A 24,704-nucleotide genomic window follows, 5' to 3' on the forward strand; every position below is an offset into this window, starting at 1 on the left:
TGTCACAGTACGGGCACACGCGCGGGGGCGAGTTTGAAGCTCCGCCCCTCCCTGCGTCCAGCCAATCACCGTCCGGCTTGTCAGTAAACGCATGCGCGGACGGGAGTACTAAGCCCCGCCCTTCCAGCCAATCACCGCCAATCCAGCCAATCACCGCCCGGCTTGCCGGTGCGCGCATGCTTACTGTGTCCGCGCCCCTGCCGTCTTCCTGCCCGCTCCAGCTGCTGGAGCTGCTGTTACCTCATAGACGTCGTTGCCGGCGGCCGAGAGGGCGCGAGGAGCGCTGGGGCGCCTGGCTCCGTGTCCCTGCGCCCCCTCGTTCTCCCGGCCGGTCCCGATGGAGCCGCCGCACCTCTACCCCGTGAAGCTCTACGTGTACGACCTGTCCAAGGGCCTGGCCCGGCGCCTCAGCCCCATCATGCTGGGTGAGGGGAGGGGGCCTGCCTGGGTCTCCCCCAATCCTGCCCACGGTGCAGCCCCGGGAGGGCAGTGGGGGGCCCAAGAAGGGAGCTGAGATGCAGGGTCCGGGCTGGGGGGCAAGCAGGCAGGGGCGTGCCAGGGAAGCTGACATGTTCTCTCTCCAGCCCAAGAACAAGCAAATGTCGATCTAGAAACTGGGTTGCAGCCTTGCATGTATGTGTCATGTCTTGCATGTGTGCTGGGGACCTGAGCTGCCCCCCAGTTGGCAGGCGAATTCATTTGCACACACACCCCGATATCTGGCAAGAAAGCAATTGGGTGTTTGGTTTGGTTTTGGTTCTGGTTTTGGGGTCCCACCTGGCAGCGCTCAGGGGTTCCTCCTGTGACTCTACGCTCAGAAATCGCTCCTGGCAGGCTCGAGGGGGGGACCCTATGGGATGCCGGGATTCGAACCACCGTCTTTCTGCATGCAAGGCAAACAAACGCCCCACCTCCATGCTCTCTCTCCAGCCCCAAGAAAGCAATTCTGGACTTCGCCCGGATACGATGCTGTCGTGTCTAGCCGCAGTAGGAAGGCCATCGTGTGTACCCCGATAAGCAGCTTAGATGCTTAGTTGGAGAGAAAATCCAGTCTTAGCTCGGGCATCAAACCATCAATTTCGGTCAAACCCAAGCACCCAAATGCCTTCTTGGTTTTTGGGTTTGTGGAGTTTTTCTTTATTTTTTTTGCCTCTTTGATTATTAGGTCTTTATTCAAAATTTAGCTGCCAAAATTATCCTCCTTTTATAGAACAAAATTGGCTTTACCAATGTCTTCTCGTGGGGCTGGGGGATGGCACTGCTAGTAGTAGGGCGTTTTGCCTTCCACACTACAGACCCAGGATGGACCCCGGTTTCGATTCCCGGCATCCCAGATGGTCCCCAAACCTGCCAAGAGCGATTTCTAAGCGCAGAGCCAGGAATTGTCCCCGAGCGCCGCCAGGTGTGACCCAAAAACCAAATGCCTTCTTGTGTGACCTCAATTGTCAGTCCTTGAGGGTTCTGGTGATGTCGGGCAGGAAAGGATGATCAGATTGAAAATCAGCTGTGGCTGCTAACATCTATTTGAGGGATGAGTTTTTCCTGGCTTCCAGGGAGGCACTATTGAATCAAGAATGTCTTAATTGGTTGGGCAAAGCTGCTCTGGTTTGGAGGACTTCTTTCGTAAGTCTCAAAGGCCTGTGCCCCGGTATAGTGAGTTGCAATTAAACCCTAATAACACTGGCTCAGTGAGAGAGTTGATATCACATGAGAATCACTTTGGATGGGTGTTAAAAATCGGAAAGCCTGAAGTTGGAAGTTCTTTAAATGTGCGGCTGTGTTTAAAACAAAGCATAGGGGCCGGAGAGATAGCATGGAGGTAAGGCGTTTGCCTTTCATGCAGGAGGTCATCGGTTCGAATCCCGGCACCCCATATGGTCCCCCGTGCCTGCCAGGAGCAATTTCTGAGCCTGGAGCCAGGAATAACCCCTGAGCACTGCCGGGTGTGGCCCAAAAACCACAAAAAAAAAAAAAAAAAAAGCATATATGTTTTGCTTCAGCAAAGAATTATTTGGAAGAATACATAGGAAATAAATTGTCTTACAGTCATGATTTCTGAAAGGATAGAGAAGTGGGAGGCTGATGTGAGATCTTTTTGAATTGTCTACTTATATAGATTCTAAATAGACTGTTTTTAGTCTGTGAATTCTAAAAGGGTTTTTTGGTGGGTGAGGAGCACCCACCCAGCAGCATTGAGGAATGCTGCTCAGGGCTCACTAGGGCAACACCTAGTAGGGGACCTGGTGGTGCCGGAGATTGAATTTAAGATCTTGTGCATGCCAAGCATGTGACCCAGTCCTTTGTGCTCTCTCCCTGCTCCAGTTTATAGATCCTAGAGTGTTGTTATTTATGTTCTAAGAATCATATACCTGTGCCAGAAGAGATAAACTCAGATCTTTCTTATGTAATCGATCCATAATGAGACAAATGTTGGGCCCGAAACCCATTGCTAGAGTGTGGCAAATCTGAAAGCAAAATTTACTGAGTCACTGTTTGAGGAAGGAGCTAGTCTTGATAGATTACATCAGTCAAGTTGTAACTAAGCTTCCTTGGAACTAGCCCGTGATCCTAGGTGAGATGTTGCTTAGATACTTCCTGAACCATAAATTAAAAAACTTTCCCTTTTCACCGAGTCTTTTTGTTCTTTTATTTTATGATGATTGCTTTTAGACGGAAGGGGTCTTAAGGAAATACTTCTTTGTGATTAAGTAGATATTTATTGAATGCCTACCATGTGTATCCCATATACTTCACTGAGAATATGAGTTTGTCTTTACTGCTATTCTAAAATGTTTTAGTTGGGATGACATTTGTACACAACAAGCATAGAGATCAATACTATTCTTTTTGTTGGAGGGGCACACCCAGTGACACTCAGGGTGTTACTCCTGGCTATGAGCTCAGAAATCGCTCCTGGCAGGCACGGGGGACCATATGGGACGCTGGGATTCTAACCGATGACCTCTTGCATGAAAGGCAAACGCCTTACCTCCATGCTATCTCTCCAGCCCCAACACTATTCTTTTTTTTGGTTTTTGGGTCACACCTGGCGGTGCTTAGGGGTTACTCCTGGCTGTCTGCTCAGAAGTTGCTCCTGGCAGGCACGGGGGACCATATGGGACACCGGGATTCGAACCAACTACCTTAGGTCCTGGATCGGCTGTTTGCAAGGCAAACGCCGCTGTGCTATCTCTCCGGGCCCATCAACACTATTCTTAAGACATGTTACTTTGGGGCCGGGCGGTGGCGCTAAAGGTAAGGTGCCTGCTTGCCTGCGCTAGCCTTGGACGGACCGCGGTTCAATCCCCCGGTGTCCCATATGGTCCCCCAAGCCAGGAGCGACTTCTGAGCCCATAGCCAGGAGTAACCCCTGAGTGTTACCGGGTGTGGCCCAAAAACCAAAAAAAAAAAAAAAAAAAAAAAAAAAAAAGACATGTTACTTTGATAATAATTTGGGGAGGGGGAACACTGGCTGTATTCAGTGATCACTCCTGACAGTACTTAGGGGCCCATATTCAGTGCCAGAGACTGAACCCAGGTCAGCCGCATACAAGGCAAGCTCCTGCTGTACTATCTCTTCACCTCATAGTGCTTTTATGCCTCTTGGTAAAATAATGAATGAACTTGGGGGGCAGGAGATAGACTAGAAATAATACTTGAACAGGGTAAAGATCTTGGACACTTTCTGGTAGAGGGGCAGTTACTCTGTACACTAAAAACATAAAGGAAAATGCTTATAGCCATGTGACCTCCACTGCAGTTTAAGAAAAGGGTAAAAGGGGAAAAAAGGGTAGTGATCAAAGCTAATAATACTTACTAGTGGTAATGCTTATGTAAAATGATTGGCCAAATCTGTAGTACAGTGGGTAAGGTGCTTGTCTCATATGGGACCAATTGACTGGATTGGGTGCCCGGCACCTATATGGTCCCCAAACTCCACCAGGAGTGACCCCTGAGCACTGTTGGGCATGACTCAGAAACAAAGAAAAATAAAGCTACGGAAAATGAGCGTTGCTTCATCCTGCCCAACTATCACTAACCTTCAAGTTGGGTTTGTCTTTCGGTGAGCAGCCACTTCATTGATTTTTCCACTCTTTCAGAGGGCCGAACCTTTACAACAGAATCAATTTATTTCCTGGATCTTTCCGTGAACTCTAGTAGCATACTGAAAGCATGCAGCATGTGAGGCCCTTTGTTGTCTGTGTGCTTTGTGTGTGTTATAACCTTCCCTGTATTTGTGTGAGCTAGTCCTGCTGTCACCTCCGTATTTCAGTTGAACCTGAAGCACGGGTTGTTAGGAAATTTGCCTCCTGTTCCAGCTGCTAAGTAGCAGAAGTAGGTCATAAACACTGGCTACGTGCCCGATAAATTTTTCTCACCTCTGCAGTGTAATGTGTTCCCTTGTGATTGATGTCCCCTGTTTAAGTTTCTATGGGAACTTTGGCCAAGTATTTCAGTTGAGATGAGAAACAGTGATTTCACTCTGTGCTATTCATTACCAGTAGAATTATTGCTAAGGATATAGGCCTGGAGTTGAGATGCTTGCCTTGCTTATAGTTGACCCATATCTATCCCTGATGTTGTATATGGTCTTATGGTCACCCACCTGGGAGTTTCTCTGAGCACAGAGCCAGGAATAAGCCCTGAGCATCATCGGGTATGACTCAAACACCACCACCCCCCACACACACACATGAGCTTTATATATTTTCTCATCCTTCCTTCATTTTCTCAAGTGAAATTTGCAAGCCCCTTTTATTAATTGTGCTAGTTCCTCGTTTTGGAGACCTAACTAATTCTTTAAATTCACAACTGGAGAGAGCCCGGTATACTTCCCCTTGTCGATAAAACAGTGTGCGCCCTACACTTCAGCCTCTAGATCTCCTTCCCTTGAAAGTAGTCCTGGCCCACTGTCCCCAAATTAGCCTAAGAGGTCTGATCAAGCCTGCTGGTACCTTTTTTTTTTTTTCATACTCATCACTCGTCAAACATAATTAGCTATTATAATTGTCCTTCATTTCCTCAATAATTTTGCTGCTCTTTAAAGTTTCTTGACCTCTTTTTATGCTAAAGTACAGAGACATAAAAGCAGCACTTTTGTTCATTGTGATAGAGGACTTTACAGTGATTGTTTTCTGATCCGAAGTTTAGTGTGGTTGCTCAGAGGTGACACTTATTTTCCTTTACAAGGCTTTAGATGTGGGAATATAAATGATTTCTACATCTGTAAATATTTTTTTTTTACTTAATTGATTGTTTTTGGACCACACCTGGCTCTCTGTTCAGAAATCACCCCTGGCAGACTCGGGGGACCATACAAATGGTGGCAATCGAACCAGGACACTCCCAGGTCTGCCACTTGCAAGGCAGACGCCCTACCACTGTGCTATCTCTACTGCCCCGAACATTCTAGATTGTACTCGAGGCCCAGACCTTTGCTTCAGTCTGTAGTAATAAAATGAAAATAAGCCATGAACTTTGTCCTCTGGGTTGTTTCTCTATTTCAATCAGAATAACACTCGTACATCTACAGCATTAGATGGCAGTTTAAAAGAGTTTTTGGTCAGAACCAAGGTGAGTGAGGAAGTTACTGTTTCAGGCCTTGACAAGAAGCAGGGGGCTGTGGGGACTGCATGGAGACACTCCTTGAACAGCCTGAGTGACACCCCAAAGAGCACGTTGGCTCTTTCCTCTGCCTGGCATCACTGGCCATTCAGCTGGTGCTCAGAAACTATTATCAGAAGGACTGAATCTTAAACTCCAGTTTAAGGGTTAAGTGAAATTTGTTGAATTGAAGACATTTTTTGATGTTTTAAAAGCCATCTCTTGTGCTTCATTGCGTGAACTGTTTTAGATCCATCTCCTGAGTTCAGTAACCAGGCAAATAGGAAAGAATATGTCTCACAGATCCCTGGGAGACGTATAGTGTGTTCTCCCATCTTCATACATCAAGGACCCGCAATGTGGGACTTTCTTAGCTGAGTTCCACAGAGGGGGATGCCAGTGAGTGACTGTTTCTTCATCTTTCCCAATAGGTTCCCCAGGGGTGAAGTAGGATTTAGGGCCTAATTTACATCCCAGCTAAGAGGACTGCTGTATCCCCCAGTGAAAGGGTTAAAAGTATTGCATACCAGACTTTTCAGGTACCTTGGACTATGGACACTTTATCTCTGGCTCCTTGACTCTCCTCACTTCTCATGAAGGTCTCAGCTGAAATCTTTCAACTTCATCCTCCCAAGAATTTGATCATGTCTCCCACCTATGCAGATAATATCCAGGACTCTCTTTCCACTAGCATTCCTCTTTCTACTATCGATGCTTCTTTTCGTGGCTATGTCAGTCATACACACACAGTGTGAAGCCTCCCTGGTTGTGTGCTTTGAACTGAGAGCCTGGCAGGCAGCAGCTCCAAGCTGGGTGAATGAGGAAGGTTACAGGCCTGACACCTCCAGGCACCGCCACACAGGCCTGACTAACCAACATTTGTGTGCTGAAGTGGGCAGCCTCAGTATGAGGAAAAGAACTCGCCCTTCAATTACTCTGATGCTGCAAAAGAATCCAGGGCAACCTAGTACAAGGAGTGCTAAGGAGTTGTTTTCTTCCTGGTATGGAACCCAGGGCCTCATACACACATTGCATGAGCACTTCTAAGCATATAACTCAGACCCTGGGGTGTCAGTAGTTCTATTTCCCTCTGTTATTTGTTGCTACTATTGCTGCTGCAATGTGTGGGGATGTTGAGGGTGAAGGTTCTCACAGTTAGTTTCCTTGCTGGCATAATTGATTTCCATTAAAATATTCTCAGGGCCTGGAGAGATAGCACAGCAGTGTTTGCCTTGCAAGCAGCCGATCCAGGACCAAAGGTGGTTGGTTCGAATCCCGGTGTCCCATATGGTCCCCCGTGCCTGCCAGGAGCTATTTCTGAGCAGACAGCCAGGAGTAACCCCTGAGCACCGCCAAGTGTGACCCAAAAACCAAAAAATATATACATATATCCTCCAAGGAGGGGGTGGAGGGGTTTAAAAAATATTCTCCGGGGCCGGAGAGAGAACATGGAGGTAAGGCATTTACCTTTCATGCAGAAGGTCATCAGTTCAAATCCCAGCATCCCATATGGTCCCCCGTGCCTGCCAGGAAAAACCCCTGAGCACTGCTGGGTGTGACCCAAAAACCACCAAAAAAAAAAAAAAAAATATATATATATATATATTCTCCAAGGGTTGGAGCGATAGAATAGGACACAGACACTTCCCTTGCACACAGCTGGCCCAGGTTCAATCCCTGGAATCCCATATGGTCCCCCAAATCCCATCAAGAGTGATTCTGGGGCTGGGAAGGTGGCGGTAGAGGTAAGGTGTCTGCCTTGCAAGCACTAGTGTAGGACGGACTGCGGTTCGATCCCCCAGCATCCCATAGGGTCCCCCCAAGCCAGGGGCAATTTCTAAGCTCATAGCCAGGAGTAACCCCTGAGCGTCAAACGGGTGTGGCCCAAACACCAAAAAAAAAAAAAAAAAAGTGATTCTGCAGGGCTGGAGAGATATTATGGAGGTAGAGCATTTGCCTTGCATTCAGAAGGACAGTGGTTCAAATCCCAGCATCCCATATGGTCCCCCGAGCCTGCCAGGAGCAATTTCTGAGCGTAGAGCCAGGAGGAACCCCTGAGCGCTGCCGGGTGTGACCAAAAACCAAAAAGAGTGATCCAAAAAGAGTGCATTCAAAGCCAGGAGTGAATCAATACTTCAAGCTGTACTTCCCAGTACAGGTGGGATAAGCAGAGCGGGGCAACTTTCCCGGGCTTCTCATATTATGCCTGTATTGAATTTTTTTTTTTTTTTTGTGGTTTTTGGGTCACACCCGGCAGTGCTCAGGGGTTACTCCTGGCTCCATGCTCAGAAATTGCTCCTGGCAGGCACAGGGGACCATATGGGACGCTGGGATTCGAACCGATGACCTCTTGCATGAAAGGCAAACGCTTTACCTCCATGCTATCTCTCCAGCCCCTGTATTGAATTTTGATTTCCTGGTGACCTTTCTCTGTCAAAATGACAGGTTAGCCCCATCCCCACCTTAGGCATTTTTTACAATATTGATACGAAGGAGTATTTAGATTTTATGACTTCTTTTTTACCTTTCTCACCTTCATTAACTACTTCCCAGTGGTCCCAGAGAAGAATAAGCTGATTTGGGGGTCAGGGATTTTGGCCACATCTGACAGAGCTCAAGGGCTATTCGTTTTTTTTTTGTTTTTTTTTTTTTGGGGGGGGGGTCCACACCCAGCAGTGCTCAGAGTTTACTCCTGGCTCCACACTCAGAAATCGTTCCTGGCAGGCACGGGGGACCATATGGGATGCCGGGATTTGAACCAATGACCTTCTGCATGAAAAGCAAATGCCTTACCTCCATGCTATCTCTCCGGCCCTCAAGGGCTATTCTTGGTAGTGCTCAGGGGTCTGTATGTGGTGCTGGACATTTCCAAGCTGGTCACATTCAAGGCCTTAACCCTTTAAATTGACTTTTCATGTTTTCGTGATTGCTTTGGGTTTTGGAGTCATGCCCAACTAACTCCAGACTGCACTCGGGGATCACTCCTGGCAGTGCTTGGGGACCACATGGGGTGCTGGGGACCAACCCAAGCCCCCTAAGTACAAAGCAAGCACCCTGCACACTTTACTATTCTCTCTGGCCCATCCTCTACATTTTTCATTTCCCTTGATGTAAAGAGGGCTAGCCTTCATGTCTTCCATTAGTTTTCATGTTCAAACTTCATAGGCCTTAAATACAGGCCAGGGATGGAGCTGGGTGGTAGATACATGCTTCACATGGAGGAGGCCTGGGTTCCATCCCTGGCACCGGAAAAAAACCACTGCAATGCACGTGCCCACAGGCTAAGAGCCAGTGCATCCCACTAACCCTTCGCCCTGCCTGTAAAGAAATCCTAGCCAGATACTAATCTGCTTCTATGTGTGCTAATAGCCATGTCCCCAGTTGGCTTGTGCCCCAGTTCAGTCACAGACCACTGCACCAGTTTAAATCTCAGTTCCGTCCCTGTGGCTGTCTTCTTGAAGGGGCAGAGGTCGTGACCCCAGGCCCTGCAGGCAGCACCTTACCCTTGGGCCCAAGCAGTTGAGCACACACAGCCCTTGAGCAGAACTTTCTCTGGTGTCTGTGCTGGAAAAAACTGTTTTTGTTGTCTGTTTGGGCCACACTGATCGTTGCTGAGGGCTTAATCCTGTCTTGCTCAGGGGACCTTATGGAATGCTAGAGATCAAACTCTGGTCTGCCGTGTGCAAGGCAAAGTGCCCTCCTCACTGTACCAGCCCTATGGGAAAAGAAAACAGTGTGGCCTGCAGAAGGAGAAACGCGATTAGTTTTCCTGACCTTCCCCTTCTGCCCAACAGCCCCAGGAGCAGTCAGGGGTCTCAAACTCGAGGCCCGTGGGCTGCAAACGGCCCTCCATACAACATTTTGTGGCCCTGCCCTAGAGGAATCTTTTTTTGTTTTGTTTTGTTTTAGTTGTTCGGGTCACACCCCCCAATGTTCAAGGCTTACTACTGACTTTGCACTCAAGGATCACCCCGACTTTGCCTCCTGCGGCCCCCAGGTAAATTGAGTTTGAGACCCCTGGAGATGTCAGAGCTACATCATTTCCTGTTTGGCAGCCTGGTACTCAAATCTGCTTAGCTCCTAACAGCCATTACGAAGTAGACTTTAGTTTGTCATCCGAGGCCTCCCTCAGAATAACCTTATATCATTGATCAAACCTATGTCTGTCCCACATAGTCAGGCTTTCTCATGCTGCCTTGTTCCTGGCCACCATCACTGTGAACAATACGGCTGAGTAATGCCCACAGAGAAAGCTGGCCTTGGAACCAGTGTCATTCCCCATTGCCTCAGGTGGTACTACACGGTGTCCCAGAGGGACTTGGTTCCTCGTCTGTCTCTCTCCTTGAATTTAGAGGAATTTAGATGCTGAGTGAGACCGACATTAACAGTTGTCAGAAGGTCACTTTTGTTCAGCTCACCTTGGAAAGGACCTAGTGTCACTCATGCACTGGGCAAAGCACCGGCAGGTCTCGGTCCTCCCACACAGGTTCTGGCCTCATTCTCTAGGGAACTGCAAGCAAACCTGAGGCGTTACCTTCAGCCAGGAGGAAACTGTCCCAGTGAGGTTTGCATGAAGGTACTCGAGCAATGTGAGTTATTTCTCACCTCTTCCTGTCACTCCTTAGAGATGACTGCCTTGCATACAGACAAGTCCACTTCACTTCCCTGACCACAGGGGCCCTTGTGAGCACAGAGTCAGGACTAAGCCCTGAGTGCCTCCAGCTATGACTCTTCTCCCCAGAAAAATGCCTGAATCTAATCAGAAAACTTCTTTGTTGTCTTTCATTCCCCACTCAACCTAAATGTCTGGAACATGTCCTGGGGTACAGGTACATCTTCAGCCTAGGCAGTCCCCCTCCGGGACTCCTGAGTGTCTCATGGCTGTGCGTGTCACATACCAGCTTTCTGGCAGAGACATTGCTCACATGCTTGATAATGGTGGAGCCGCAGCTTACGAAACTGCTTCTTTATCAGGAGAAGGTCTGGGTTTTACCTGAAAAGCCTGTCAGCATTGTTTCAGGTTTTGTTTGTCTTGTCTGTTTTCTGGGTGCTACACCCAGGGGTGCATAGAGCTAACTTCTGGTTCTGCACTTGGGGATCAGGGGATCATATGAAGGCAAGTGCCCTCCCGCTGTACTCTCCCATCTATTTTAGTTATTTCTGTGTGTTCTTTCCACTCAGCCTTGAACCTTGAACCAGTGCTCAGGAGTCTTCCTTGGTGCTGGTGGGTACAGAGAACACAAGATTCTGGGGATCAATCCCAGGCCTCCTGCATGCAAAGCCTGTGCTCCAGCCTGTTGGGCTCTCCCCCAACCCCATCTCTGACTCCACAGCTCTTCTATGACTTTTTCCTATAAGTAGCTAAATGTAAGACAAATTTAAGTATTGAGAGGACACATGATGGAGTGTGGCACTCAGGGAGCAGTCCCAGAAATGCTTGTTGGGGACTGTGTGTGCAGATCAGACATAGACCCTTTTGTCCACCCCCCTAACCAAGACAAATTAAAAAGGGAAAGTTAAATTGACTCCAAAGGAGGAAACTAACAGGCATGAAATGGGTCCATCTAGGGATGTACTGGAGTGATAGTACAGCAGGTAGGGTGTTTGCCTTGCACACAGCCACCCTAGTTTGGTCTCCAGCACCAATTCCTCACATCCACCAGGAGTGATTCTAAAGCACCACAAAACCCAAGTAAACAGGAGGTACACCTAACCCAGTACTTTTTATTATGTCTATCTTTGGTATTCTTTGGGGTCGGGTGGGGAACGGGATGCATCTAGAGGTGCCTAGAGACCATCCCGAGTGTCAGGAACCAAACCTGGGCCTCCTACAATACATAACACTCTCCTTATTCCCTAGAGCTGTCTCCCCAGCTCTTATCAAGCATCATTGCCCTGCTTTCTTTGGGATGGGGGAGAACACCACACTCAAGGCTTCTACCTCTGTGATCAGTGGTCTGTAATCTGCAGGATTTGGGGTACTGTATGGGGTGCCAAGGATCTAACTCAGCTGGGCTGCATAGTAGGCAAGTGCCTTATTTACTGTATTGTCTCTCCAGACACTTGTCTTATGTTCTGATGATGTATTTCAATCCTTTTTAATGTCCCTCAGCATAGCCATGGCTCCATCTAATGAGGACCCTCGTGGACACAAGATTCCTCCCTCAAAAGTCCCCAAGAGGCTCAGAGTGGGCTCAAGTGCTCCTTGGAATTTGCAGGAGGATTTCTATAAATTTCTGTAAAGGCTGCACGGCCACTTGGTCTCCTCTCACATAGCTAAATCTCTTCTCTTTTCCACAGGGAAACAACTGGAAGGCATCTGGTAAGTCCAGTGGGGCTCCTTCTAGTGTGGGGAAGGGCATGTTTTCACATTCCAGGCTGTGGCTTCCGGCTCGGAATCTAGCTGTCAGAGAGCTTCAAGTTCTAAAGCAGGAGTTCTGCCCCAGGCCTGGGTTGACACCTGTCCCCATGGGGACATTTGTCTGTGTCTCTAGACATTTGAGGGTTTGAGGGATGAAAACTAGGTGCTAAAAACTGCTAAAAACTTCCTGGACTCCGTGTTCAATTTTCCAACCTAAGACTGACACGAAGCCCGAAAGAGAGGCAAATGGTGTCACCCCGACCCAAACTTTTCAGCTCCAGAAGGCTCCACAGCCCACACTCCACTGTGGAGTCTCAGCCTGGCCATACGCCATGATGGCCAAGCTCTCAGCTCCTTTCACAAGGAATCCCCAAGCCAACATCCCTATACAGATCTAAGGCCTGTGGGTAGCCCAGAACCACATTTATTTGGGGGGGTGGGGGCACACCTGGTGGCACTCAGGGGACCATATGGGATGCCAGGGATTGAGCTCGATTCCGTCCCAGGTCAGCCGCATGCAAGTCAAATGCCCTATGCTGTGCTATCTCTCCCGTCTCCAGAACCACCCTTGATCTTGTTGGGCTCCCATATCCTCTGGGATCTCCCTCTATGAGGCTGGGCTAACAGCTCCTGCTTGCTCCTTGGTCTGTCTCTAGGACACCACAGCTTCCTGACACATGTCTCTACCTAGGCCTCTAGATTTAGGGTACAAATCCCCTGGGTGCTACAGAATATCCTAAAATGGACAGGGCAGCTTCCCATAAACTTCCCAGCCCCAAAAGCCTCAGCTGAGAACCTCTCCTCAGATCACCATCTTTCTTGTGCCTTTATCTGCTTTATCCCAAAGCCAGGAACAGCCCAGTATTGGGAAAAAGTGATCTCCGTGCAGCTGAGTGGGCTTGTCCTGAAACCTTGCCCCATTTCCTGCTGACCCTGTCACCTCTGCCTTGCAGGCACACCTCCATAGTTGTGCATAAGGATGAGTTCTTCTATGGTGCCGGTGGTATCTCCAGCTGTTCCCCGGTGAGTGTCATCCGCACACCCCATCCTGCACCCTCCACGTTCCTGGGGTTCCTAACTCCCTGGACTGTGGCTATAACTGGAAAGGTTCACACATGCAGATGTCTGTAGGTCAACCTTAGTGCTCAATTCAAGAAAATCTGTCCCAGGTTCCACAGCAATAGCACAGCAGGAGGCGCTTGCCTTGCACAGAGCCAACTTAGAATCAATCACCAGCATCCCATACAATTCCCTGAGCACTGGCAGGATTGATTCCTAAGTGCAGAGCCAGTAGTAACTCCTGACCATGACCAGGTGTGCCCCCCCCCCCCAAAAAAAAAAAAAAAAAAAACAAGGAAAGAAAGAAAACCCTTCTCAGACAATCACTACAGCCAGTTTCCCTCTTTCTGCTGCCATGATCTGGGCAGGTGGAGTGTTGGTGGACCGTAGTTCTGTGTTGTCACTTTGGCCTTATTTGGGGGAAGGGAGATGCTCCTGAGTCTCCCCAAGGAAGGTTTCTGTAAGCCATGATAGTATAAGGCTCCTCCACCCCCTTCAGCTCAGGTCCAGCTCCCAGATGCCAACCCAATCAAGATTATGGTGAGTGGTAAGGGCGCTGAGAGCTGGAGAGAGTGGCCCCAAGCCAGGACAACTTGGTCTCTGACTTCTTCCAAGAAAGTTTGTGTGAACCAAGTAAGGGTCATCGTAGAGGGTCTGAAGCAAAGTCTAAACAAGGATTTATTTTGTGTCTCATAAATGCAATATCCATTCTTTATTTTGTTTTTGTTTTTGTTTTGGAGCCATATCTAGTGGTGCTCAGGGATTACTCCTGGCTCTGTGCTCAGAAATCACCCGTGGCAAGCTCGTGGGACCATATGGGATGCTGGGAATTGAACCTGGGTCCATTCTGGATCTATGCATATAAGGCAAATGCCCTACCCCTATGGCTGTGCTATCTCTTCAACCCCTGCAAAGTTCATTCTTGATTTCTTTTATCTCACTGTCCCACCTCCTTTATCTCTTTGTCCTCAGACCCACATTCTTAGCTCAGTTTATTTCATCTCTTCCTATTTTTTCAGAGCTTGAACTTGACTCATCTCTTCTTGCTCAGGAGCAAAATTTTCATTTTTACAATGAAAATTCATTCGTGACATCTGCCTGCTGGGGCCCAGAACACACACACACACCCCTCCACACCACCTATATTCTTGGAGTAGCCCCTCGCCTGGTTTGATCTGGCCTGGGGTTGAGTCCCTTCCCCATTACTCTCATCTCAGCCTTGAACACACACCCTAGTCCTGGAGCCTTGTGCTGAGTTTCGCACAGCCTCCACTGCAGGTTTACAAAGCGCAGATATTGTACTTCTGATTTGAGCCAGTGTCAGGCATATTTCCCCTGACCTTAGCTGGGCGGGTACCCCATCCCCTGTCCTGAGAGCATTCTGTGCTTTTCCAGCAAGACCCTTGTCATTACTGGTCATTCCAAAATATTTTATCACCTGACCAGCTAGACATCAGCTCTGTGAGGGCAGGACCCATGAGCCTCTTCCCCATGCTCCTCACAGCATCAAAGCAGGCTCAGTTCTTGCGCATGCTTATTGGGAATGAATCCCAGGCTGCAGAGTGACTCAGATCTCTTGAAAGTCAGAGATAGCCACACCTTTGCAACAGTCACCATCCTAGTCAAGTACCATGATGCCAGGAACCTTGTTCACAGAATTGATGCTTGGGAGCCATTTTGACAGGGAGCTCTGCTCTGGAAAGTTCCCTCTGACTCCCAGCCCATTCCCTGATCTATTCTCCATAAGAACCATGGCTTCCTCCTAGACCCCGCCTTTGCGGTCTGCCACTCTGAGAGTGGGAAAGATTGGAAACCCACAGCTACAAGTTCTGGGGCCGGCGAGGTAGCGCCAGAGGTAAGGTGTCTGCCTTGCAAGCGCTAGCCAAGGAAGGACCTCAGTTCGATCCCCTGGCGTCCCATATGGTTCCCCCAATCCAGGGGCAATTTCTGAGCGCTTAGCCAGGAAGTAACCCCTGAGCATCAAACGGGTGTGACCCGAGAAAAATAAAACAAACGAACAAAAAATTGGGGAGTGCACAGCTACAAGTTCTTTGAGGCCTTTTGGGGACCTTGTCTTCACTCAGGGAACCTCTCACTACCATAGGATTAGCCTATAGGCTGGGCCAGAGCAATTACGAAAGGAGGGTGTTTGCCTTGCATGTGGCCAACCTGGGTTAAATCCCTGGTATCCCATATGGTTCCCCCAAGCCTGCCAGGAGTGGTTTCTAAGCGCAGATTCAGGAGTAAGGCCTGAACACCACCAGGTATGGTCCAGAAACAAAACAAAACAAAAGTTAGCCTACAGATTAGCCCCACGTCATAGGATCTAGTCAGTGTGTCCCCAGAAAAACTGGCCACAGATGTGAAGGCAGAGGGGGCCCACCAGTAGGGAGTCATTTCTAGGTATCCACTGGAGACAGATGGGGGGAGGTTCTCTCTTTGGTTTGTTTGTTTGTTTGTTTTTGGCTGAATGAGTAGTCAGCATTAGGAGGGCTTCAGAGACCAGAAACTTCTGTCTTAGCCGTGTCGTGGGCCTATTGGTCAGTTGCCAGGAAGTTCTGCTCCTAAGAGGCAGAACCATGGTGCTGAGGGGGGTGGGAGCTGGCATCTGGGAAACCACAGAAGCAACAACTAGTGTTAGTTTAATGCCTTTCTCTGGGTTGTCTCTTCCAGGGAGGGACGATGCTTGGGCCCCCAGACCGTGTGGTTGATGTGGGGAGCACTGAAGTCACAGAGGAAATCTTTCTGGAGTACCTGTCCTCCATGAGGGAGTCTGAGTTCCGGTGAGTGGAGACAGGGGTGGTAGTTCATTGTGTCTGTGTCACCCCAAGGAAATGGGCCCTGAAGTACTGGCACAAGTGGGCCCAGCCCCATACACACACCCCAGCACTCACACAAGGTGAGCCCAATTATCATACTTAGTCCTCAGCTCCCCCACAAGGTAGGCCAGATATTATACACAGACCCAGCACACATACAAGGTGAGCCCAATCAGCACTGGCGTAATATGGAGAGAACGTGAGCCTAGGGGCCCATCCCAGGAACCCTCAGAAAGAAGGGCCTAAAGTCAGCTACTGCCGGAGCCAAGCAATAGGACAGTAGGTAGGGTGCTTGCCTTGTACGTGGCTGACTCCATTTCCATCCCTGGCACTCCATCTGGTCCCTCAGCATTGCCAGGAGCAATCTCACTGAGCACAGAGCTGGAAGTAGCCCTGAAACACTGCCCTGTGTGTGGTCTGACAGCTCCCCAAGGTAAATAAAACAAGTGCTGCTGCTCTTCAACTATTCTGCACACACACTCGCAAGCTACTTTGTCCTAAGCCTCAAATCCAGAGTTTGCAGATTTTCTCTTAAAAAAGTCTGGACTGGAGCTGGGCGGTGGCGCTAGAGGTAAGGTGCCTGCCTTGCCTGCGCTAGCCTTGGACAGACCTCGGTTCGATCCCCCAGCGTCCCATATGGTCCCCCAAGCCAGGAGCAACTTCTGAGCACATAGCCAGGAGTAACCCCTGAGCGTCACTGGGTGTGGCCCAAAAACCAAAAAAAAAAGTCTGGACTAAAGAGATAGTGCCGTGGATTGGGTGCTTTTCCTTCCAGCGTCCCATCTAGTCTCCTGAACACTGCTAGGTGTGGCCCCCCAAAAAAAACACAAAAAGGGGCCCAGAGAGATAGCACAGCGGCGTTTGCCTTGCAAGCAGCCGATCCAGGACCAAAGGCAGTTGGTTCGAATCCCGGTGTCCCATATGGTCCCCCATGCCTACCAGGAGCTATTTCTGAGCAGACAGCCAGGAGTAACCCCTGAGCACCGCCGAGTGTGGCCCAAAAACCAAAAGAAAAAAAGAAAAAAAAAACACACAGAAAAGGCATCAAACTCTAGCCCCAGAGCTCTGCTGAGGGGACTAGGAAGACCCCACCCCCACCCCAGAACTATCAGGAGCTGCCTATCTCATTCCCATCTTCCCTTAAAGATCTGGTCTGGTTTAGGCCCAGCAGCAGGGGGATGCAGCCTGGGTCACATGTGGACGCTCCACTGAGCCTCAGTCCCCTTTGGTGCGGGGTGGCTTTGAGAGCAGCTCTGCGATGGCTGGTCCTGAGTTGAGTGGGCTCACCCTGCTGGCACTCACAGCACTGTCCCCACCTTCTCTCCTCAACAGAGGGGAGGCCTACAAACTCCTTGACCACAACTGCAACACCTTCAGCAACGAAGTGGCCCAGTTCCTGACTGGGCGGAAGATCCCTTCCTACATCACCGACCTTCCCTCTGAAATCCTCTCCACGTGAGTGATCCTCTGCCCTGCCAGAATCCCCTGTTGAATCCCAGCCAGGACCTCCCCCTCCTTGGACGTGGACCACTCCCTGGGGTTCGAGCACACCTTCCCAACTTCAGTTCACTGGATGCTGGCTCCGGATTCAGATGGGGTCCCAGTGCCCAGAAATCATGAAGGGCCTGTTCTAGGAGTAGAGCCATAGTATAGGGACACTTGGCGAGTACGCAGACTTGGGTTCGATCTCTGGCATCTCATACGGTCCCCCAAGCACTGGTTAGTAGTGCCCTGAGCAAGGCCGGGTGTAACACTCCCCCCCTCGCCCCCAAAAAAAACAGACGCCCAAGGAAAAACTATTTTCAAACTGATGCGAAGGATAAAAAGGTCGGCAGTGGTGGGGCAGCATGTTCTATAACCGTTGCTGGTCTCCCCACCATTCATGAGTGCATCTCACTGGGACCACTTTCTGCCTGCCTCACCCTGGAGCACAGTCTGCCTGCCAAGAACCTGCTTCTCCTTCCTCCCAACCGCCTCCTTGCCTTGTCAGCCTGCTTGCGGGCAGTGTCCTCGACAGGTTGGTGCACTCACAGCCTCCGCTGTTGAGTGTCTTCAGGCTGCCTCTCCCCTGTTCCACCACCTTGTGATTGCTGGCTGCCTGACTTGGTTTCTCCTGAGCGCAGCTCTTCAGCAGGGACCCCAGTGAGTTTGGCAGGTTGGGCAAGGTGAGCGGTACCCAGGCCCGAGCAGGATAGCCTTGCAGGGAAGCAAGGGCATGCTGGGAGGAAAACCTGTGGGGAAAGAGAGCCCTGTGCCCAGATCACGTCCTGCCCCTGTTCTGGAGGGCACCTCATAGAGGGATCCAGGCCGTGCCCCAGAGCCATCCACAGAGTTAGAAGGTTCATGCTGTTATCAGCTGGATGGCCTTCCTGGACTTGTTTGAATCAGAGTTGATAGTTCTTGGTTTCATCTGGTTATACATAGAACTTGAGGACAATTTTCCACGGTAATATAATCTAAAGAAGAGGTAGCCTTTGCTCAGAGAGCAAACCTTAGAAAGTGGCTTATTGGGGCCGGGTAGGTGGCGCTGGAGGTAAGGTGTCTGCCTTGCAAGCGCTAGCCAAGGAAGGACCGCGGTTCGATCCCCCGGCGTCCCATATGGTCCACCCAAGCCAGGGGCGATTTCTGAGCACATAGCCAGGAGTAACCCCTGAGCGTCAAACGGGTGTGGCCCAAAAACCAAAAAAAAAAGAAAAAGAAAAAAAAAAAAGAAAGTGGCTTATTGGGGCCTGGAGAGATAGTACAGCAGCGTTTGCCTTGCAAGCAGCCGATCCAGGACCAAAGGTGGTTGGTTCGAATCCTGGTGTCCCATAGGGTTCCCCGTGCCTGCCAGGAGCTATTTCTGAGCAGACAGCCAGGAGTAACCCCTGAGCACTGCCGGGTGTGGCCCAAAAACCAAAAAAAAAAAAAAAGAAGAAGAAGAAAAGAAAGTGGCTTATTAGTACAGTAGGTAGGGCACTTGCCTTGCACGCACCCACCCCAGGTTCGATCCCTGGCATTATTTATGGTCCCCTAACTCCTACCTGAGCACAGAACTGGGAGTAAACCCTGAGCACTGCTGGGTATGACCACCCTCCAAACCTCAAACAAAAGAAGTGACTTGATAGATAGTACAGGGAGCTTGTTTTGTGTGCTGCGGACCCTGAGGTATGAGTCTACAGCCCCATATATAGTCTGGCATGATTCCTGAGGAGTACATCCTGAGTACTACTTGCTGTGACCCTAAAACCAAAGCAAAGAAAAAGTGGATAACACCTCTGGAAACACATTGTTGTTTTTTCTGAATAGTCCCTGTACTTGCTAGAGGAATCCAACCTGCAGCCTCACTTGAGCGCTCATCCATGTCATATCCTTTCCCTCCCCAACCCCACTTGAAACTTTATTTTTATTTTCTTAAGCAATGAGAATGATAAAGATACACATATAAGGCCAGTTCACTACATTGAGTTTGCATGCTAAAGACCTGGATTCTATTCCAGACATCATCCGTCCTCCTAAGCACAACAGTCTATACAGTGATGGCTAACCTTTCTGAGCCCAAGTGCCCAAACTGCCGCACAAAACAAAAGAATTTCCTCAAAAGTGCCAGCACATCAATTAAACCTTAATAACAAGATTTTAGTATCTAAAAACCAAGCGGCATGTGCCGCATATCTCAATTGCGGACCTTCCCGCGTGCCAGCTGCAAGGCCTTCGCATGCTATAAGTTCGCCATCGCAGGTCTATGAGTATAGAGCTGTAAGTGGGCCCTGTGCACCACCATGTATGGCCAGAAAACCAAAAACAAATAAAAGATTCAAGTAGAGAGGGTACAGCGAGCTCTATTTCCATGTTAAAAACCACCACTGGTGCCAGAGAAACAGTGCAGAGGTAAAAGCACTGTCTTGCATGTAGCCAATCCAGGTTAGATCCCAGCATCCCATCTGTTCTCCCGAGCCCATCAAGAGTAAATCCTGAGAGCAGAGATAGTTTTAACCCCTGAGCGCTGCTAGATGTGACTCAAAAGCAAACAAACAAAAAAGATACTGCCAGGGCTAAAGAGGTAATGCAAGGGTTAAAGGACTTGGCCATTCCCGGCACCATATGGTCTCCAGCATCTCTGGGTATAAACACAACCAGGATGTGGCTGTCCCCCAAGTAAAGAGCCAGTTAACCTGGATCCAGAGACAGAAGTTTCAGGATGGTGACATATGTGAGGTAAATTGAGGCCTTTGAAATAGTTCCCATTTGGGCCCAGAGAGATAGCACAGCGGCATTTGCCTTGCAAGCAGCCGATCCAGGACCAAAGGTGGTTGGTTCGAATCCCGGTGTCCCATATGGTCCCCCGTGCCTGCCAGGAGCTATTTCTGAGCAGATAGCCAGGAGTAACCCCTGAGCACCGCTGGGTGTGGCCCAAAAAACAAAAAAAGAAAAAAAAGAAAATGGACTTGGGCTAGGCAAGGGCATTAAACAAGGGGATGGATACCCGTCTTGGGGCAGTGACAGAGCTTCCTTAGCCCACCTACCCCTCCTTGGTTCTCTTCACAGGCCCTTCGGACAGGCCCTGCAGCACATGCTGAACAACACCCAGATCCAGATTCCCGGCACCAGCGCCCTAGACCGGCCCAATGGTCAGAAATAACAGGACAGCCCTGACCGCTTGCATCTCCAGGGCTTTTCCTTTTTTAAAGTTTTTGTTTTGTTTGTTTGTTTGTTTTTTGTTTTTGGGCCACACCCAGTGATGCTCAGGGGTTACTCCTGGCTATGCGCTCAGAAATTGCTCCTGGCTTGGTGGGTCAGTCCGGGTCAGCCAGGTGCAAGGCAGACGCCAGCTCGGGAGGCCAGGATTCCCCCCCTCCCAAAGAAAGGGGAGAGCAGGTTGCAGGTGAGCGCACTACCCCCACGACGCCCCACCCTCCAGCTCTGGCAAGCTGCTGCTTCCACAAGCCCCATCAGTGGCGCTTCCCCGGCCATTGCTGTGGCAGGCTCAGAAACATACAGAACACAGAATACGACAAGGAGCAGACAAACACAGAAATTAGACACACACTAGAATGGCGTAGACAAACACAAAAATTATATACACAAGAGTGACGCGCATAATTACCTAAGGCCTTTTCCTTTTCTTCCCTTCTGATCTTACCGAACAGAGTCCACCATTCCAAGAAGTACAAAGAGTGAAGGGGTGTCCCTGAGCATTCTGCCGGGGAGCACTCAAGCATGTCTGCTAGGCTCACACCCAGCCCCAGTTTTGGCCTCTAGATTTTATGCAAAACCGTCCCCAACTACCTGCAGGCTTTCCCTGAGAATTCTTCCACATTAACCTGTGCCCGATCGAACTTTCAGGGGATCACTAATCCCTGCCTTATTCCAGAGTCTGACAGCCTACGAACTTCAGATTGATGCCAGAATTATCAGGACCTGGCCAAGTTCCTTTTCCTGATAAACTTGCTTCTCTAAGTCATTGGGGTCCTTGTTGAGGGAGTTATTGGTGTCCCAGACAAGCCCCCATTGTAAGGGTCCAAGGAAGCCCTCCGCCTCAAGTGAAGACACCAAGGACTGAGGAAAATGCAACAGCAAGCAAGTTTATTAAGCTAGCATGCTAGGTTGACCATGACCGGCAAGCAGTTCACTTAGGAGTCACCCTGAGCAGCCGGTTCCCACACATTATATGGACAAAGGGGGAAATTCAGGGGCCAAGCATGCAAATCAGGTTTTACAGAATTGACCAATGCAGTTAACAATAGTGCACAGGATCCGATCCCAGCCTCTCCAGAGTTTCCTTAACAGCCTATAGAGTTTGTCTAATTTCAAGCCTATACTACGTCAGCAACTTCCTTATTCTTGTTTGGCAAAGCCCCTTATTCTGCTCTCAGATCCTGTCTTAACAGCAAGCAGTATTCTCCCTTATGGTATTGACATGTCCCTGCAAGTCAGGGCAGTCCACTAAACAAGGTCTGTGTGCTTAATGGGGTTGCCTAATGGGGTCTCCTTGCTTAGAGCTCTCTCTAACATTCCCCCCTATTTTTAGATCATACCGAGGAATCTTCCTCAGAGAGACCAGTATACTGTATATCAGTATACAGTATACTGCTGTCTTTATAGTATTAATATGCTCCTTTACATAGGTTACAGCCTTGTTCAGGGCCCAGGGTGGTTGTTAAGGGAGCCTTTTTTCCAAGTTCACTCAACCCCTATTTACTTATTCCTGGGGAACACTAACTGGTTTTTATTTCTGAGTTAACTCTTTCTGCCTTCAGCTAGGAATGGAAAAGTACACTTTACTAGGGTTTGGGCTTGTCTTAGTCTAAAGTTTCTCATGGGCTTAGGAGGAGAATCTTGGTCCTTACACTAGGTTAGCATGTGCAAGGCAAAAGGCACTTGTGCCACCACTCTGGCCCGCTTTTCCTTCTTAGACATATCCTCTCAGGTTTCTGTTTTATAATTTACAGCAGAGCTAACCTTTAGGGGTGGCTCTGAAGCAGAGCAGAGCATTATACTAACTTATTAAGGCTGTCTTGTCTGTGAGTTCACTTCTGACACTGATTCCTGTGCGTCCTCCGCACCCGAGATGGAGAGGGAGTGGCAGAAGCAGAAAGCAAGAGGCGTAATTTTGAGCTCCCCAAACCAAACCCTCTTTCTAGAGAATGCCACATTCTACCCACCGTAGACCCAGTTGGGTCTGACGACATCACTAGAAGCAAAGGAAGGAACATAAGTAATGAGCATTGATTGGACAAAAGGGAGGTGGTACCTGAGGACTCATTTCAAAGTGACCCAACACAAGTGAAATCTTTAGCTGCAACCTCTCAGCTTCTCTCCTTATCCCCAGCAAGCCACAGGGCCAGGACTGGAGCAGCCAGAAGCCTCAGATTGCAGCGGACAGGCTAGAAAGGACAAACATGATGAAGCCATTCCTCCTCCCATCACACCATTGCCAATCCCCCAACTCCAGCGCTGAAGACCCTGCTGAGCACGGGGCCCAACTGAGTCACTGTAGATGATTCAGTCTCGACTCCTGCGCCTGCTCACATCAGTGTGCTGTGTTGAAGTCGGGACCAAGAGAAAGGATTCCTTGCCCCAGAGAAATGCTGATGTTGAAGAAAATTTAGATGGCCAGATATCACAGGTTGTTTCTAAGAGGAAGCATGTTGTGAGTCATCCCAACTCAGGGGCATGGTAGGGCCAGTGATGGCATCTTCCTACTTTTGACAGGAATGTCAAGACAAGAGTACAGTCTAGGGCCAGAGCTAGTGCAAAGCTTAAGCTTTCCCACTGTTACCTACCCATTTAGATCCTCAGCACCACACACAATCCCCAAGCTCTCCCAGGAGTGACCCCTGAGCAGCCCAAACCAAAACAACAGAAAAATTTGGAAGTTTTTTACTCAGGCTTTCATATTCTTCCTTTTAGGTGGGGGAAATGAATAGGGTTCGGATAGGCTCTGAGCTCTGCTGACCCTTCTGACTGCTCCTGTCACCCTCACACCTGAATTTCCTCCTTTCCTGGGACTGGCTATAGACACGGATGTCCATTGATGTCTCTCATCACCTCACCACTGAATTCTGCCTTAGCCTTTGCCTCTGACTCCCCTGACCACCCAAAGTCAAATGATATTTTGGAACTTCTAAGATTGGAGGCCGAGCTGATGAACAGTTGAGTTCCTTGTCAGTGCTGGATGGATGGAACGGGTGAAGACGCTGCAAAAGGGGCCTGGCCCATGGAGCACAGGCCTTGGGCTGGGTTTCTCCAGGACTGGTAGCCCTGGTCTCATTCACTCTGCCTCCCACCTGCAGCCTGTGCAGCTCCTCCATATCTGCAGGTCCAGCTGGTTCCCTTCCTCTCAGCAATTGCCCCAGACCAGGACTGAGGACACTACCACAGAGAGTGGTTGGGAGAGGAGCCTCATCCCCTGCAGCCCTGGGTTGTGTGTGTGGGGGTGGGTGTATCAAAAGCCCCCTTCCCAGAGCCCCAGGACTTGCTGGCCCCGCTTGGACATGCCATGGGCAGACCCCACATACAGAGGCCTGCAGCCTTTGGGGACAGGGTAGGTGGGGAACAGAGTCAGGCCGCAAGAACAAAGCTTGGAGCACAGCGGTGTCAGTTTTCTCTGGTGTTTCTAATGCAATAAACTCATTTCAGCCCACCATTTCTGTACCTGTGTGGGACAAGATGCTTCTGGTTTCAACACGGGCCAGTCTGATCTACCTTGGCTGGGCTGTCAACTTCTTGGCTAGAAGTGTGGGCTGGGTCTGGGAGATGGTACAGCATGGAGGGCATTTATTTGTCTTGCTTGTGGTCAACCAGGGTTTAATCCCTGCCATGCCATATGGCCCCTGGAGACCTCCAGAGTAATCCCTGAGGTCACTGGGCATTACCAAAACAAAAACAAAGTAAGGTCTGGAAGAAAAGTGTCCCCTTTGCTTGTCAAGGTGGGGAAGCTCCTGCCCCTGGGAGTACAGCTGGCTGGAGCCAGGATATGGTCCCAACATCCGGGCCTTCTGCCCAATCTTTGCTGTGCGCCCAGCAGGGCCCACTCCCTCTGACACTTTGTCTCTTGGCTGGGTCTGTGGCCTGGGCAGCTGCCCCTTCCTCATTCCCATGACCACATAGAACATGAGTTGGGAGTCACAGGGCTGCAGCATCTGCAGAGGTCAGCACTCTGTGCAAGCTCACCCTAGTTGACAGGTGTGAAAACAGGAAACGGCGGGGGGGGGGGGGCACACTTTCATCTGGCTTGAGCTGAAGCAAACCCCAGGCCTAAGAGAAACCAAAACCAAAGGAATCATAAGGCGGAATTCAAAAGCTGGAGGCAGCCGTCTTATGAAACACCCACTCAGTCCCTGGAAATGAGCGCAGCTATGAGACAACACGGCCACAGG

At 49.6% G+C, this 24,704-nt stretch overlaps 1 protein-coding gene across 3 annotated transcripts; it reads left to right on the top strand.

Annotated features, from left to right (window-relative positions):
• The first annotated feature begins 311 nt into the window (after nucleotides 1-311).
• On the top strand, nucleotides 312-23,971 carry DESI1 (desumoylating isopeptidase 1). 3 transcript variants are annotated; one of them, XR_007494848.1, is made up of 7 exons: nucleotides 312-425; nucleotides 11,905-11,926; nucleotides 12,919-12,988; nucleotides 15,698-15,807; nucleotides 17,176-17,298; nucleotides 20,371-20,707; nucleotides 23,236-23,971. XR_007494848.1 is itself a non-coding variant. In XM_049771716.1 (7 exons), exons 1-7 carry the CDS (start codon nucleotides 338-340, stop codon nucleotides 23,250-23,252), a joined length of 513 nt encoding a protein of 170 aa, XP_049627673.1. In that variant the 5' UTR covers nucleotides 312-337; the 3' UTR covers nucleotides 23,253-23,971. The 3 variants fall into 3 exon arrangements, 2 of the variants coding, with proteins under 2 accessions (XP_049627673.1, XP_049627674.1); XM_049771716.1 differs by having other exon boundaries at nucleotides 20,371-20,453; XM_049771717.1 differs by lacking the exon at nucleotides 20,371-20,707.
• The last annotated feature ends 733 nt before the right edge of the window (nucleotides 23,972-24,704 follow it).

This window comes from Suncus etruscus, chromosome 4 (genome assembly GCF_024139225.1).
Source record: "Suncus etruscus isolate mSunEtr1 chromosome 4, mSunEtr1.pri.cur, whole genome shotgun sequence".
NCBI classification, from domain to species: domain Eukaryota; kingdom Metazoa; phylum Chordata; class Mammalia; order Eulipotyphla; family Soricidae; genus Suncus; species Suncus etruscus.